The sequence below is a fragment of the Lepidochelys olivacea genome (assembly GCF_965140295.1).
Source record: "Lepidochelys olivacea isolate rLepOli2 genome assembly, chromosome: 3".
Lineage (NCBI taxonomy): Eukaryota > Metazoa > Chordata > Testudines > Cheloniidae > Lepidochelys > Lepidochelys olivacea.
Window position 1 is genome coordinate 208,561,598 of NC_140413.1, and position 17,381 is coordinate 208,578,978.

The window sequence follows — 17,381 nt, forward strand, 5'->3', positions numbered from 1 at the left end:
CATGGAGGGAGAAAGTGCTGTGGAAGAGACAACACTGAAAGGAGGGGATCTATGCATGAAATACTCCCTCTGTACATGGATCTGGAGCCGGGAAGAGGGTGCATAACCCCCACTCTCTTTTATGAACCACAGCTTCTGCAGCAATGGTGTGCTTGCCTTTCTACCAATATGCAGCATGCAGCTCAGGATGGCACAGATTGGGGAAATGATCAGTTATTTAAAAAAGAGACGACAATGCATGAGCATCAATAAGTTAGTGATAAAGTTTTAACCCAAGCTAGACTTAATATGCTGGCTGCATGGCTTCTATTCATTTGGCTTTTGGTCACATTCAGTTTCTGAAATCATGAATTCACTGTACTAAATACAAAGGAAAGCTAGTTATCCATTTTTGTTGGTAATCATTTTTTTCTCTTTGCTCCCCAAGGGATCTTCAGTGCGTTGCCTTCTTTAACAAATCTAGTTAACAAATATGTTGTGTCAGAATCGATCCGCAACCTTATTTGCATAGTTCCCATTTCACAACTGATTGTTCTATTATCTATCCAGTGCCCATAAAGAGCATACATTTCCTCGGAGGGTAAAAAACAAATGATTTCCTGTATCATTTTACCCCCAGAGTCTGACTAATTCTAATTTTATCTACATACATATCTTTCAAATGAGCATGCTTTCCAATTCAGATCTCAGTTTTGCTGCTAAATGGTATGGACTGTTAGCTCTCTTTACCCTTAGTCTGATAGTTTAGATACAAATCCTTAAAAGTTTGTTTGACAATTTGGGACACTGCACAGGCAAGAAAAGAAATTAGCCAGAAATAATTGCAGTCAATCCAACAACTGAGGAATGGTTTTTGCTCTTAGAAAATACCTAACTACCTGCTTATGGGCTGTAAATCCAACACCTAATAAACACATGCCACTAGCTTTTCCCACTAGCATGAAAAATGCCATTACTAAAACAATTCTAGACCCGAAGCTCAGGACATTTTAAACTTACCCAAGGCTAGGTACAAGCTCCTTCAGTGGTGGTACTTGTCTGAGTTGGGACTGTAGAAAAAAGAGAGATGAATGCAGTGGTAGTCTGATGGTTCCCAGAATGGGACAGTCACATGCTAATCACTCATTTTAAATGCGGGCATCACAAATGCCTTCTAATTATGTAAGCATCAGGTCACATCCCCGTGGGTAACTCAGGACTGTGTGTTCGGCAGAAGATGATGTGGATTTTTTTTTACATTAGAATTGTACGTTTTTGCAGAAGGATGCTTTGTAGCCCTGGAAAGTGTGCTAACCCAGGGCCTGAAGCAACAGCCTTGTTTCTGACTGGGGCTGCAGAACTCCACCAGGCTCAGAGGGTGCAGCATGCATTCCACTCCAGATTGGCTAGGCAAGTAGAAAATGGCCCCCACCTCCTCTCTACCCCACAGTAGCACGGACTCTGTGCCACTCCTGAGCTCCTGTTGTTCCTGGGAGTGCAGAGGTCAGGAGAGGCTCCTGGCACCTTCTCCTCCCTTGTTCATGCACACAAAGGCAGGTGTGGCCCTAGCGGGGTTCCAGAGCCCGAGCTCCAGCCTGACTTCAACTGTCTACCCTGCAGTTAAATAGTCCTTTACCTGAGCCTCATGAGCCGGAGTCAGCTGGCATGGGTCAGCTGTGGGTTACGGCTCTGCAGCACTCACTCGAGAGACCCTACGGACATTCAGAATGCTTGTGGGGAGGAAGGACAACTCATCTCAAACGTGAAGGGATCAGGAAAAGATTTCTGTTATTCCAGTGAGTCACTCCATGGGAGCAGCCAGAGTAGAAGAAACAACACCCAGCATAGGAGCGATGAACAACAAGAAAAGAAGAACTTGCTCTTGCAGCTACAGGACAAAGTCCGGTCCAGAGGCACCCTTCAGGCAGAGGTAACTGAAATTCAGAACTGTGCAGCCCACTTGAGTACAAACACTGTGGAGCAAAGTAAGTAGCTTAATGAAAAAGAGTCCCAGATAAACAGCTTCAAGGACAGGGAGAGGCTGACTCCTAAGTTATTTGCAGGCCTGCAAAAAGACGATGCCTTGCTTAAATCAAGAATTTAGGACACCGAGACTTGCTGCTGGTGGGCCCATGTGCAGCTGGTCATAGCCCAGAAGGGGAAGAATGAATGCTTCCAGGAGTATTCTGGAGCTCAAGCACTGTATGGAACTTCCCAGGGGGAGCATCTTCCAGATGGCAGAGATGTAGCAGAAGCCACTGCCAGCAGTACTGATGAGCAACGGGTAGCTGAGCCCTCTTCTGCTCCACTCCCACAAAGCTAGGACTTGGGGTCACATGGCCACAGAAATCCCCCCCCCACATTTCCAGCAGCCTCAGGGAGCAGCACACCCACAAACCCCAAAGCCCGATGACATCAGCAGTAGAGCTGGCCCAAACACAGAACTCCCGATTTGCCGGATATTGTGACATTTGGTCTCGTTCCAGTTCGGTCCAAAACCACAAGCTGGGAATTCCATGAAATATTCATTTCAGAAACACTGATGCATCCCCAGATCTTGGCAGTGACTTATGAAACTGACATGATTCTTGTCAGTTTCATGACTGCTTTTAGTGACTAGCAGTGGTGAAACCAACAAGAATAGTATCTAATTCAGTCTGCAGCTGCCAGGCTCCCACTGGCTCCAGCTCCAGAGCAGCCCTGGAGCCGCAGACCCTAGAAGCCAGGGTCCCCAATGGCCCTCCAGGAAACAAGGCAGGAGTCCAGTGGAACCCTGCCTGTGATTTGATAATAGTTTTGTCAAACTCAAGAGGTCTCCACTAAACATTTCCAGTTTGACAAACTGGGATTTTCTGACAAAACTCTGTTTTGTCAGAAAATTCCTGACCAGCTCTAGTCAGCAGTTCCACAGTTTATGAACTGTTGGGCAAGACTGATGGCTGCATGGCTGTGCATCAGGATAGAAACGTGGAGACCACACAAAGAAGAGGGCTGTGGAATCCTTTACAGAGAGCCCCTTACAGTACCTGAGATAAGAACTGCAGTATCACCAGCCCTGAGCCATCATAAATGATGAGCCAGGCCCCAAAAATCACAAGATTTGCTTAGAAATTATGAGACTTTTAACAAATGGTAAATGTTGAGTTGTTTTAATTCACCTTCTAGTTTTTGAGCTTTAGGGGTCATATTTATCCAGCCTTTCACCACAGCCAGGAGGGCTAAAAATTTAGTATAATTTTTGTTTTAATGAAAGCTGAGATTCTCACTTAATCACCTCTCCCCCAGGAGCTGTGGCTTTGAGTAAAACACCCAAAATCATGAGAATTGGCAACACTGCTGATTATAAGCTCCCCGCCACAAGAATGACTTATTTCCAAAGCTCTTGGGGGATCCAGAAGCCTTTTCTGGAGACCTTTCTGAACAAATAGCTGTCACCTAAAAATGGTTCTTTATCAGACAGCATAGGTAATCTGGCCTTCAGCTGCAGTGAGTGCCTCTCTGGTTACAGAGAAGGTCATGGACTGTATGTGCGACGCCTGGTAAGTAACTGGGCCAGCCATTTCTTATGTCACACTTGAATACAGTTTGCAATTGTGAATCAGCAGTAGAGGCTATTTGAATCAATTCTAATTTCTGTGGTGAAGCAAGCAGGCCCCATGTGTCTCTCTGTATCATTCCAATTCCTGGAAAATCTAGGTGGCCAGCAAGGCTCCTCAGTAAGATATGAGCCACCACCAGGGCTCCTCTGCTGCATATTCTGCACTAGGTTTATATCACATCTGGCACATGAGCAATCCTTGGCATCTAAGGGGAACATTGTCTAGGTCTGAGGTGTATGTGAACATAATGAGCAGCTTGGGGTCTGTCACTAGCTGGACATCATCAAATCCCTGCCAATACCTGGTGACTCTCTTGAAGGCCTATAAGCTCAGCAGATGTTCTTTTTTTGAGCAAATCTGGCTTTGGAGTCTTGAAAGCCATCTGGAACAATATGCTATGGGTCACCAATCAGGGCCATAGGCCTGGAGTAGCAGTTCATTGAGACTGCCGCTTCTGACATCTATTGATATGGCTACAGTTTGGGAAATACTATCAAATACCAGGACTGGGGATGAGTCAATAGAGTTTTTTAATTTTCAAAAGTGAAGCATCCCTGTGTGTTTTATCCCAGATCAGCATGTCCTGTTTGCAAACAGCTGACAAAGAGCTTGGGCTTTTCAAAACAGGTTAGGTCTGAATTTGCTCCAAAACTTGATTTTTAGCAAGGAACAGCATTCTGATACAGTTTGATCTGATATTTTCCTGGATCTGCCTCTTTCTGTCCTCGTCAGTTACTTATTGTTGTTCTTTTTATGCTCGGGCACTGTGGTGCACGCTTGTTCGCCATTGTTGATTTCTTTCATCGGTGGATTAGTCTGTATGGTTGTTCAGCTCATTTGGCAGTTTGGTCTGGACCTGGCTCCCGCAGGAGATCAAACTGGGTCCATTTGTGTCCGTTTCTATCTCTACCCTCACGTCCTCTGCCCCACCTCGTACAGTGGAAACCCCAGATGGTTAGGGACAAAGGGGTGGTGGAGAGGTATGGAGAACACTCGGATGTACTTGGGCTGGGGGTTTGTCTGGTATCTGTTGTTACTCAATGTGCCTTTTCCTGCTCCCTGTCTGTCAGACCTCAGGGTAGGAGATGCAGCTGCCTCGCTGAGCTGCCACTCCCAGCCCCCATAAAATCAGAGCATTGATGCACTGCAGTGTATTGCATCTGCAGGAGGAGGTAGCGCCTGAGCTTATTAAGCTCTCTCATTTTTCAGGTGTTGAAGAGTCATTGGTCCCACTTTTCACTCTCTCCCCCTCCCCCGCCTAAAAAAAGTTCAACAATTTCTTTTTTAAACTGTAAAACAAAGTTCTATTTTTTAAAGCGTAAAACCAAAATGTGTACGGTTCTGGACAGAGCTCGGTGCTGATCAAAGCCAAATAAAAATGTAAAAGACAATTGTAATTGTCCTAGAACTCTGAGGGATCAGGGTGGCACTAAGATCAGCTACATACGGCCTCACCTGTTCCAAGGCCTGTATGCAGCCAGGTGAGTCGCTTGGCAGGTGACGGAACCAAAGCGCTGAGCTGTCAGAGCTGTTTCTGAAGTGTGGCCAGGAGCATTATGGGATTGTACCGGGGGGACTAACTGTAGTGCTACTCTTGCATATGCTGGCGACGCAGTGGTGCGCTAGTGGCACTTTGTGCAAGTGCAATCATGCTGTGTGTGTGCACGGTTGTGAGCGCAGCTGTGTGGGACAGTTGCTGGTTTTTTCTCTGAAACTTGCACATATTAAGCACAAAAGGGTCTCTCTCATTGATGAATGGTGTCTTCAGAGTCCTGGTGTCTTTTGAAACTCAAACTTGCTAAAATTCCTGTTACAGTCTCCCATAGATTTAATAACTAAATTATTTTCAAGACTAATTACAGTCATTAACGGCTCTGGTTTTAAATTCAACCCATTGTTCCACATCATTTGTTAGACATCCATAAAATGGAACTTCATAATGAAAAGAAAAACAATAGAAGGTTTAGTTTGGTTAATTTTATTTACAGTCTGTAGCCTGGGAAATTATTTCTAATAAATATGTTAAGACATCAGTTGCTATTGTGAACCTTGGTTACAACTATTAAGTCAAAATGCAGCACAAGAACAGTATTTAATACATGTTACCTTCAGTGCAAAATAGTTACATTTCCAGCTTAAGCTTCAGTCCTGGTGCTGCTGTGTAATGAAATGTGCCACTCCATTCCAGGCCTTGTGTATCTATAAATTCTCCTTCACCTTCCAGCCTGTAACAGTATAAAACCAATCTGTTAATGGAGAATGCAATCAACGTGCTGTGAATACAATGGTGAGAGCTCTAGAAATACCTAGATAGATCAACAGACCAGCAAGAGTTGGGGCACCAGAATCCAACACTCACCGCCACCCCACCTTACAGAGCAAGCAGGTCCCCTAACTTTTTCATGTGGTAATTATCTCCTCAATAATAAAAATAATAATAATAATAATAATATCAGGAGTCCTTCCAGTTTGTCTGATGTTCCTAAAACTCATGCTCCAGGAGCCAGAAAGGGATCTTTTCTGCCCAATATATTCAGGATTTTTTTTTTGTCTCCTTCATCTGAAGCATGTGGGATGGCCAAGGCTGGAAATGGGACATTGGCTGGGGTGGGCCAGGGCACTGAGGTGGCACCAACAAGTGTTCTCTTTCTCAGGTGCTGGGCTGGCTTGTTCTTGCTCACATGCTCAGGGTCTGACTGATCGCCATGTGGGGTTGGGAAGGAATTTCCCCCCAGGTCAGACTGACAGTGACCTTGGGGTGTTTTCGCCTTCAGCAGCACACGAGTGGGTCACTTGCTGGATTATCTGGATAGATCTCATTTAACTAACTCCCTGCCATTGCAAGGGCCCTGGGCATTGGTGCACCTGGGTCTCCCCTATTCTCTGCCTATGGTGCATAATAGCTTAGTCTCCTGTGGGCTGGAGTGCTTTGGTCTATTTCGTTTGTTGGGTTTAGTCTTTGGACGCTGGGTGGTGTCGGTGGTCTGTGAAATAAAGGAGGTCAGTCTAGATGATTGGATGGTCTCTTCTGGCCTCAAACTCGATGACTAAGCTATAAAAGCTCTGACCAAGGAGCCGGAAAGACTTCAACAGGGGCAATATATAGGGCAAAAGAAGTGGGCCAGTCAGGCTACACCTCTCTTCCCAATAGCCTAGTGGGTGCCCTACAACTTCCTCCCAGTAGGTGGCCTGTGAAGGCACACCATCAGTGCCCAGCCAGGATCTGATTTTTATTAGTGGTATCCGCAAGATGCACATATACATAAAGCAAGTTACTGTGTGATCTTAATGCTGTAAACGTAACGTTCCTTTTCCTTTCCCCATCCCTACCAATTCTCATTGTTATGGTGCGCCAAGGCAAAGCGCAGTGTTTTCTAGACTCCTGTGACAGCCATTTTGGACTCTCTCCTCAAAAAAGCATGTCTCTGTGGATATTTTAAAGCTCTGTTCAAGGTCAAAACATCTGAATACTCCCTCAGTGAAGCAATGTCTATGCTCCAATATGCCTTGGCAATGGAAAATTAAACTTTAAAAACAGTCCTGGGGGACCAGTTTCTCATTCACTTCTCAAGAGGAATAGTGGTGGCTGCAAACTGGCATGGTGGTATCTCAGTTTTCTCAAGGAATCCTGAGAGTTAGCAAGATAACCTAGAAAGGGCTGTCAGGGACCACAGGGTATTTAGAATTGCAAGCTAGTCTCAGACATTACAGAGAACTATAAAGACGGTGGCAAAGAAAACAGATTCTTTGAATGCCAGGAAGATTCATAGTATGTTGGGTCAGACGATGGTGGTAGATAACCAGCTAACTTCTGTTGTGGAGTAGCCAACCACTGGTCAACTGATCATATTCCAGGAGCTTTGTTACCAACTCCCCTTCACAAATTTTTTGCTCACACAGTAATCTCTGATATGTCTGAACAAGTTCACTAGCAAGGAATATTGCTAATAATAAGGAATATTGCTAATATTGCTGACATGTGGACCCAGAGCAACACCACACAATCCTTCCTGCAGCTAAGAGCATACTGGATTGACCACATATTCACAACTGATGATATTCATCCCTGTGCAAAGGGCCAACAGGAGACGTATGCACCACTTACATCTCACTTAAGGAGGTGTATGGGCATTGTTCTGGCCTAACACACACCCGGGAGCCACCATCTTGATGTATTTCCAAATGTCCTTGCCAAAATGGTAGGTACTCACTCTTTGTTCTCACAGAAAGCTTACATCTTGCGTTTCATATCATAGTGCATACAAAATCCCTAAAATAAAGTTTAAAATTACAAACTCTGAACCAGCAACTACATATGCTGGGCGGTGTAATTTTAAATGGATTTTCCTTGTAAAGCGCTAAAATAAATGTGATATTACTTTTCCAAAAAATACTGGTTTGTTTTTAGGATACAGATTTGTATTTGGTATCTGATTGGATTCTGACAGCAGGGACTGATGCCTTAAAAATACCATAATCACTGGTCACATTACTAGCACTAGTGTATTCAGTTCACTCTGTGCATCACCAGCAAAACTGTATTCTGATTCAAGATTCTTCATTGTTTGTTAACAATACAGAAAAAATGCAGCTAGCTTTTCAGACGCTACACTGAGATGGTAGTTAAAAAAAAAAAAAATCTTGTATTAACTTCAAACCTGAGCAAATTTGCCGAGACTCATTTAAGGAGAATGAATATGAACACTGTTGACATCAGTTTTAAAGTCAACTTTTTTGATTAGATCCACTTATTATGAAATCAAGATCCACTTTCTGTTTCAGGGACATACAATCTCTTCCTCATACAAAATCCCTCATTCACAGCCCTGCATCAACAGACTCAGCTGTTGTTTTATAAGGTCAGCACTACAGCTTTTCCATTAATCTGAATGATAAAAAAAATATACCTCCAGATGCAGCATTTCCTCATCACTTTGGAATCTAAACTTCTGTCTTAAAACATAGAGGAATAAGGAATGCAGGTCATACCTACAGACTGGGGGCAGTGCTTAATTTGTTATGAAAGAGCTCAAGCAATTTTTTTACATTCATAACTGATGCAGCAAGCCCAGGGGTGCCAGGGCTATGAACTTTCAAGGCTAGAGGTGCTGGCAAGTGCTGGCACACATAAAGCACTGGCTGGGGGGATTGGATCCTCTAAAGCAGTGACTTTGAAAAGGATCATAGCAGAGAAGTAACTCAATACCAATTCCTAGTGTGATGCTCTGGCAAACAGGGCTAATGCTGTCCTTGGATGTGTAAACAAGGGAGTGGTGAGGAGGAGTAGTGAGATGACTTAATCTCTATACACAACATTGGTGAGACCGATACAGGAATACAGCGTCCAGTTCTGCTGTCTGCATTTTCAAAAGAATGCTGAAAAATTGAAGACGGTGGACAAAAGAACCACAAAAATGATTTCTGAGATGGGGAAAAGGCCTTACAGTGAGACAATTAAAGAACTCAATCTGTTTATCTTATCAAAAAGAAAACTGAGAGGTGACTTAATTACAGTGTAAAAGTACCTTGACAGGGAGAAAATACTGGGTGCTAAAGGTCTTTTTAATCTAGCACATTAATCCCTTCTGACCTTAAACACTATGAATCTATGGTCATGTCTGTACGAATAGTTTGTCTAAATGAGCAGGTAGGGGGTGTCAATCTGCAATGCTTCAGCGGGGCCTGCACTAATGGTTCGTGTAGACCCTGCTCCTGCACGTTACAAGTTTCCTAATACCGCAGCTTCAAACTGCTGCACATCAATGCACACGAAGGAACTTTTAGTGCACAGAAGCAGGGTCCACATGGACTGTTAGTGCACAGTGTCCTGCAGCGATGCAGATTTACACCCCAACTTGCAAATGCTCATCAAGACGCCCTACAAAATGAAAAATTTCAAGATGGCCTCATCCTTCACTGGCTAGAGAAAGCTACTCCCACATTTGGTCACCTTTGTGTGGAGATGTAGTATCTTGCAGTATTAAAACCCACATGTTTGGAGGGAGCAGCCTAAACAACTCTTGTGTCTTTGGCGTTAAGCTTACTTGTTTTCATTGAAATTTCCAATGTACTTTGCTCCATTTGGAAATGAATAGGTTCCTAGTCCATGAAACATGTTGTCCTTGAACTCGCCTTCATAAACTGCCCCTGAAGGATGTTCAAGCCTTCCAATGCCATTCATCTATGTTTAACAAGGAGTTGAGGAAGAGGATTAATACTTATTCTTAAAATATTGATGTATACCCATGTCTTCAGATAATTTTCTTTGAATGTACTCCATTATTAAATAAAAACAGGCAGGGCACCTAATACTCTTTAGGGATTACCCAGGCTCAGTTGTGCAAGGTTTTCAGATGGGTCTCAGAAGTTTTTGGCCAAGGTATCTATACAGTATCTATACATCTCTTACGAAAAGTGTCATGGGATCTTTTGTGTCCATTCAGCAGAGAGTCTCAGCTTTTAAACTCTCATCCCAAACCTTAATAGAATGGAAATAAGAAGTTAAGAGAAAAGGCGTGTGCATTTCTTTCTAACTTCATAATGCCTATAATGGTGTCAACAATGCACTCCAAGCAATGCATACCCCAAAAGCAATACAATACACACCCCATAGGCCATACATACCTCAGCTTCATCAAACTTGCATCTACTACAAAACCTTAACAGTTTACTTGTTGCTGTTGATGCTCTGTTTACTCTTGCATTTCTCTCAGCTTGGTCAATCAAAATGGATAAGTCAGTTTCCCTTTGTTTAAAATTCTTTTAATGTAGCTTTTTTACTGAATTATCTTTAAAAAAAAAGCCCAACAGACTAAAAAGAATGCCATGCCAAACCAAGTGTTGCCAGGAGAGGCTCCTTTCTAATTGCACTATTATTTGTCTAATTACAGGGGCTACACACTCTGTAGCACCAATTTTATTCTCAACAGCAACAAAAACCAACTTTTCCGATATTTACTCATTTTGTCTCAGTAATTCAGAAAGATAACCCAAGGCTTATTCTTTAAAACTAGATAACCAGTGGGAAACAATAGACTATTCATTAATGGTAACTGGAAGCTCCACAGAAGTTTAAAATAGAGAACTTTTAAATTACCTTATCGTTTTTCCAGTTTCCTGTGTAAGTAATTCCATTAGGGGTGGTATGAACTCCACCTCCATGCCTCTCAAGAGCACCATCAGGTGTTCTTATACACTCACCATCTAAAACGAGTGAATCAAAAGAGTAGTCCGAGAAACCTTGTTATTTTCAATATATTGAAATTCAAACAGTCATTTCCATTTGAACCAGGCAGTATTTAACTAAAAAACTTAAATCTTAGAATAAATCTCTAGAAGTTAAAGATGCAAAAGACTTATTAGGTCAGAGAGAGCAATTATTAATTATTATTATTATTTAATCCATTTCACTCCCTGTGCAGGATTGTTTCCTACAGGATTTGTAGGGGATCATGCATGTCATGCAGAAGGTCAGCTCCAGCTGGGGTGCAGGGTCGGAAGCCGCACCACGTGACTGGGCCCTGCTCTGGCTGGGGCGCAGGGTCTGGGACCACTCTACGCAGCTCCTGGAAGCAGCAGCATGGACCCACTCCGGCTCCTAAGCACGCCAATGGGAGCTACAGGGGCGGTGCCTGCTGATGGGGCAGTGTGCAGAGCTGGCTGGCTGCGCCTCTGGGTAGGAGCCGGAGAAGGGACATGCCACTGCTTCCGGGAGCCTCCACCCCTGAGCCTTTCCTCACACCCCAACCCCCTGCCCCAACCCCCTCCCACTCTCCAAACACCTCAATCCCAGCCCGGAGCACCCTCCTGCACCCCAAACCTCTCATCCCCAGCCCCACCCCAGAGCCTGCACTCCCAGCCAGAACCTGCATCCCTTCCCACAATCCTGCCCCAGCCCTGATCCCCCTCCCGCCCTCCAAACCCCTCGGTCCCAGCCCAGAGCACCCTCCTACACCTCAAACTCCTTATCCCCAGCCCCAGCCAAGCCCACACCCTCAACCAGAGCCCTCACCCCCTCCTGCACCCCAGCCCCAATTTTGTGAGCATTCATGGCCCATCATAGAATTTCTATTCCCTGATGTGGCCCTCGGGCCAAAAAGTTTGCCCACCCCTGGCCTAGATGATCAGAATGGTCCCTTTTGGCCTTACATTTTATGTAAGCACTTGATGATTCTCTGTTCTGTTCATTCCCTCTGGGGCACTTGGCATTGGCCACTGTCAGAAGACAGGACACTGGGCTAGATGGACCTTTGGTCTGACCCAGTATGGCCGTTCTTATGTCTCTATATTCGCAGTTATCAGTGCCACTCAAATATAGGACAATCTGGTGGCCTACAATAATAAAGTTCTATGCTGCCATACAGGAAATTCAGATTGAATTCTCAGATATGTTCTTCCACTCTCTTGACCAATATGGACTAACAAAGGAGTCACACCTGAGTCTATGAGCCTAACCTTGCACCATTGAGGTCAATGGGATTTTCATTGCTGACTTCAGTGGAAGCAGAATTAGGTCTTATCAGAGAATTGCTTTGCATCACGTAGTATTAATTCCACTGGCTGACTGTGGTCCTAATGCGAGAATCAGATCAGTGTGAGCAGAGTGCCGCATCAGTGCAAACCCTACTAATGTCAAAGGACCTTCGAATAGGTGCAGGAGTCTCCCAGTGCAGCGCTGATTGCAGGACTGGGGTTTGAAATGGTAAACTCTCAGAATCAAAACCTGGCTGCACTGAGGTCAATTGGAGTTTTGCCATTGACTTCAATGGAGCCAGATTTTTTGCCCTGAAAGTAGTTCCATCCAGTTTTCTCAACCAAAGCAATGGTGTTTTAGGTAAACAAAGTCTTAAGGTTTGGAATAACCGGAGGGAATGCTAAGAAAACAAATTCACTTATATTAGTTTCCACAACTCTTTAGGGATTTTAGTTTTAACAGTAAGCAAGACGTGTTGTTGAAACAGTTTCTCTTTTCCCTTTTAAAGAAAGCATTTTGGTTTAAAAATCTGACCTCTGTCAGGGCAATGAAGTTGGTATATACAACATTTTTGATACCATAAACTCAGTTTTAATGAGGATGACTAGATGTCCCAGTATTAGGGGCTTTGTCTTATATAACCAACTATACCACCTCCCTTGCCAAAAAAGTGTCCCCATTTTTCACACTTGCTATCCGGTCACCCTAGTTCTGACATATTTTATCAAATTTTTAAATTACAGTCAACAAGAATAAGTAAGCATTAACTCTCAAGAATTTCTTACCATATTTGTCATTATTTGGAAATACAAAAGATATTCTATAAACTTCAGGACCTGTTAAAAGAAAAGGTGTGTCATTATTTTACTTTCATTTTGGAATCCAAGTCTTTAAACAAACTAGAATCAATCAATAATATAATTGTATTTATAAAATGTCCATATTCCTCTTCCAAGGCACTCAGGTTACTGTGTGATACAAATTAATGAGAACAAAGTCAAATACAAGAAAAACATAACGAAAAGAAACACTCAACCTTCAGGACAGACACAAATGTTAGCGTCCTGTACAAAAAGAAGGGAAAAAACTGATAGTTGGGGAAATGTAATAAACATAGGACCGACAGTAGTCACAATAAAAAAACCCTTTGAAATAAAAAAGTTGAGGTTTTTTTTCTTTCTGAAATGTGGGGAGAGATGAATAATGACAGATGTTTCAGACAGTGAGTTCCACACTTTAGGACCCACCGCAACAAAGGCACAGCCTTCTGCAGCTATCAGATGCAGCTGTGGGATGGTTAAAAGGTGGGCTTCATGGAGGTTTGCCAATGCTCCAGGGTTGTCCTGGAGTGTTCAGGAATTGAAGATTAATCTTTAATTAAACATTATGTCCTGTGATGAAGCTTCCAAGCAAAACTGGCAACTCTGGAATCCAGGTACTCATCAGAATGAGGTTCACACGCAAGATAGGAATTAGAGCCAGAGCCTACATGATGGTGTAAAACTTTATAAAGCCAGTAATAGTGTAAGGGCCATTGACCACTTTGTCTAGGCAGCCCAGACACACAGACCAGTATGGGGGGACTCTGCTCAGAACTGCAGAGGCCCCTGAGCAGACCCGATGCTACCTGCTGAACAAGCTGCACTGCGAGGTCTACGCTAACCCCTGCAGCAGCGGGAAGGAGCAGGAATCTGATCCTGTGTTCATGAGGTCAGGTGTTGCTATTGTCACCTTGCCATGGGATCAGGGTTACCCATGTTGGTTGGAGGGATTCCTGGAGGTTTCATCACAGGACAGAATCCTTAATGGGAGACTCCCGGACAATCCTGGAGGGTGGCACCCCTGCCCGGGATCCGTGATGGCCCGGCCTGCAGGGGGCACATCTGGCTGCAGGGCGCCGCGGTTCTGAACGGCCTCAGCCTGTGTGAATTGCCAAGCGGGCCCGGGGGGGGGGCTCCGGGGGGAACGGGCTGTGGAGGGGGGCCGGGGGGGGTCAGGCTCTGGCGGGGGTGGGGTTTCCGGGGGGGGGGCGGGCTGTGGCGGGGGGTTGGGCTCTGACGGGGGTGGGGGGTCCGGGGGGGCGGGCTGTGGCGGGGGGTCGGGCTCTGACGGGGGTGGGGGGTCCGGGGGGGGGCGGGCTGTGGCGGGCTCTGACGGGGGTCGGGGGGGCGGGCTGTGGTGGGGGGGTCTGGGGGGGGTCGGGCTCTGGCGGGGGTGGAGGGTCCAGGGGGGGGCGGGCTGTGGCGGGCTCTGACGAGGGTCGGGGGGGCGGGCTGTGGAGGGAGGTCCGGGGGGGTCGGGCTCTGGCGGGGGTGGAGGTTCCGGGGGGGGCGGGCTGTGGAGGGGGGCTGGGGGGGGTCAGGCTCTGGCGGGGGTGGGGTTTCCGGGGGGGGGCGGGCTCTGACGGGGGTGGGGGGTCCGGGGGGGGGCGGGCTGTGGCGGGCTCTGACGGGGGTCGGGGGGGCGGGCTGTGGTGGGGGGGTCTGGGGGGGGTCGGGCTCTGGCGGGGGTGGAGGGTCCGGGGGGGGGCGGGCTGTGGCGGGCTCTGACGAGGGTCGGGGGGGCGGGCTGTGGAGGGAGGTCCGGGGGGGTCGGGCTCTGGCGGGGGTGGAGGGTCCGGGGGGGGGCGGGCTGTGGCGGGGGGTCGGGCTCTGGTGGGGGTTAGGGGTCCGGGGGGGCGGGCTGTGGCGGGGGGGGTCTGGGGGGGTCGGGCTGTGGCGGGGGGTCGGGCTGTGGTGGGGGTTAGGGGTCCGGGGGGGCGGGCTGTGGCGGGGGGGGTCTGGGGGGGTCGGGCTGTGGCGGGGGGTCGGGCTCTGGTGGGGGTTAGGGGTCCGGGGGGGGCGGGCTGTGGTGGGGGGGGTCTGGGGGGGTCGGGCTCTGATGGGGGTTAGGGGTCCGGGGGGGGCAGGCTCTGGCGGGGGGGGTCTGGGAGGGGACGGGCTCTGGCGGGGGGGTCCGGGGGGGGCGGGCTGTGGCAGGGGGCGGGGGGCTCTCACCGGCCATGCCTGGGACGCGGTGTCTGCGGTTGCTATGGGGACAGATTGACTCTTGCACCGGAAGCAGAAGGCATTTCGCTTCCGGGTCGGCGGTGCCTGCGCTGGGCCGGCTCCGGAGCCAGTTGTGACAGGTGGGTGTAGCGGGGGGTCCCCCCGGCGGGCGGCGTGTCCCCCACGGGCGTTTTTGTTGGGGGGGGGCTCCCCCATGCGCGTGTTATGTGGGGGGCGGACTGATCCCATGGGCGTGCTGTGGGGTGAGGGTCTGTCCCGCGTGGGGGGTTATGTGCAGGTGCCCTACGGGAATGAGGGGGTCCCGCGGGGGGCGTTATGGGGGGGCTCGTGGTGCGGGGCTGGTGGGGTCCCGGGGGGGTGGGGGCCGTTATGGGTGGGGTCGTGGTCGTGGTGGGGGGCTGGGGGTGTCCCGCGGGGGGCGTTACGGGGGGGGGCTCGTGGTAGGGGGCTGGTGGGGTCCCGGGGGGGTGGGGGGCGTTATGGGTGGGGTCGCGGGCCGGGGCGGGGCCGGGGGGGTCCCGCGGGGGTGGGGGCGTTATGGGTGGGGTCGTGGTGCGGGGCTGGGGGTGTCCCGCGGGGGGCGTTACGGGGGGGGCTCGTGGTACGGGGCTGGTGGGGTCGCGGGACGGGGTGGGGGGGCTCTCGCGGTGGGTGGGGGGTGTTATGGGTGGGGTCGCGGTGGTGGGTGGGGGTCCCATATGGGGCTGTGCTGTCACTGGGAGTGATTAAGTTGGTTTTATGTCTTGTACTGGATGTGAATTTCCCCCCCCGTACCTCCCCCACCTGGAAGGTGTCTTAACCCACTGATATGTCAGCCCCAACAGTGACCGTGACCAGCATCAGGCACCTTTGCTTGTACCCAGTGCTCCTGCTGGGGGCCCTGCTCAGGCTTCGTACCTCTCTAGCGCGGCCTTGCAGCAATGCTGCCCACCTACGCACTCCCTGCCCCACTCTGGAGGGGCAACAGCCTCTCTTTAGCTGAGATAGCGACTCGTTTCCATTATAAGACTCTGTTGTAGAGTAAGGCTGTGTCTGCACTGCAGCTTATGTTGGCAAAACTTATGCCACTCGGTGCAAACAAACCACTCCCCTGAGCAACATAAGTTATGCTGACATAAGCGCTCGAGTGCATAGCGCTATGTCGGCAGAAGAGCTGCTCTCACCGACATAGCTTCTGCTGTTTGCTGAGGTGGTTTTATTATGCCGATGGGAGAGCTCTCTCCTGTCGACATAGAGCGTCTTCCCCAGATGTGCTGCATCGGTAAAGTATAACATTGGTTTGGATAATTGCCAAGTAAACAGTCTTTGTGATCGCATATTATGGCAGTTGTCTTTGCCGTTTTCTTTTTTAAAAACTGGCTTATTGAATTCCGCAATGAGAAAACCTCCTGTAAAATCAGTGTTACAGTGAACAGCTATTATTATAGGGTGTGTATTATGTTGGGATATGCAACAAAATACAGATGTTCCACATTTTGGTCTTCTGTCATAGGTTTTTAATGGCTTGTGTCATGAAATGGCAGGATTGAAGGTTGAGTGGTATGGTTAGACTCATGTCTTCTCCACTAGACTACAGTGCCTCATGCAGATTGCTTTAGATCTCAGTTTAGAGAGTCCAGGTATGCTCCCAGAGGAGAGGACTCTACCCACAGATCTTTCCCTCCCATACAGAAGAGGTCCACAACCATGTCTGTGGTAACATCCTCCCAGATTCCAGAAGGCACTCAGCAATATGGATATCTACTTAGGGCAGTGAGCAGGCTAAAGAAGAGCTGAGGTAGGGGAACATGCATCCTCATCCTTCCCAGCCCTGCAAACTTTAGGGTGGAAAAGTAATAAAGACTGGACACCTCTCCACAGTGGAGATCCCCTTTAAGGGTTGTCCCTGGGTCATCTGTGCCCTAGAAAGTTCCATCGTTGTGTCCCCATTAGAATTGCAGTACGAAAAAGTGGGGCCAAAGCTTCCAAGGAGGCAGGAGACTCCTCGCAGAACACTGTGGCCTCTCACTGATCCTTCTAAGATGAATGCAGATCCATTGGGTCTGTGTATTTCAAGCAGGGGTAATTCCTGGTGAGCTCAGTTGGTGCAAACCCCAGCTTGCACTCATGAATGCTTAAGGGTCGGCACCGATGGACTCTGGCTGAATGGATGTGAATTCTAAGTTTCCATGAGGCCATAGCTGTATTTTACAACAACTGTTGTAGAAGAGTATGCTTGGTGCTCGGACCTATGAATTAGACAAGGCATAGTTTCTAACAGACCATTTGTTAACAATACCCTTTATTGTACCATATAAATAAGAGTATGATGTGCACCAAGAA

At 47.8% G+C, this 17,381-nt stretch overlaps 2 protein-coding genes across 4 annotated transcripts in view; one reads left to right on the forward strand and one right to left on the reverse strand.

Moving 5' to 3' along the window:
- Positions 1–5,550: 5,550 nt before the first annotated feature.
- MORN2 (MORN repeat containing 2) lies at positions 5,551–15,172 on the reverse strand. The gene is made up of 5 exons (XM_084625283.1): positions 15,048–15,172; positions 12,837–12,887; positions 10,675–10,781; positions 9,623–9,759; positions 5,551–5,803 (listed from the first exon to the last, which is right to left on the reverse strand). Exons 1-5 carry the CDS (start codon positions 15,052–15,054, stop codon positions 5,701–5,703), a joined length of 405 nt encoding a protein of 134 aa, XP_084481409.1. The 5' UTR covers positions 15,055–15,172; the 3' UTR covers positions 5,551–5,700.
- DHX57 (DExH-box helicase 57) overlaps positions 15,049–17,381 on the forward strand; it is a 35,519-nt gene continuing 33,186 nt past the window's right edge. Inside the window, exons 1-2 of one of the 3 annotated variants that reach the window (XM_084625282.1) lie at positions 15,117–15,178; positions 16,731–16,836. The gene's annotated coding sequence lies outside the window, so the exon portion shown is untranslated. Of the gene's footprint in view, positions 15,179–16,730; positions 16,837–17,381 lie in introns of all 3 variants that reach the window. The other 2 variants (XM_084625281.1, XM_084625280.1) reach the window with 2 other exon arrangements.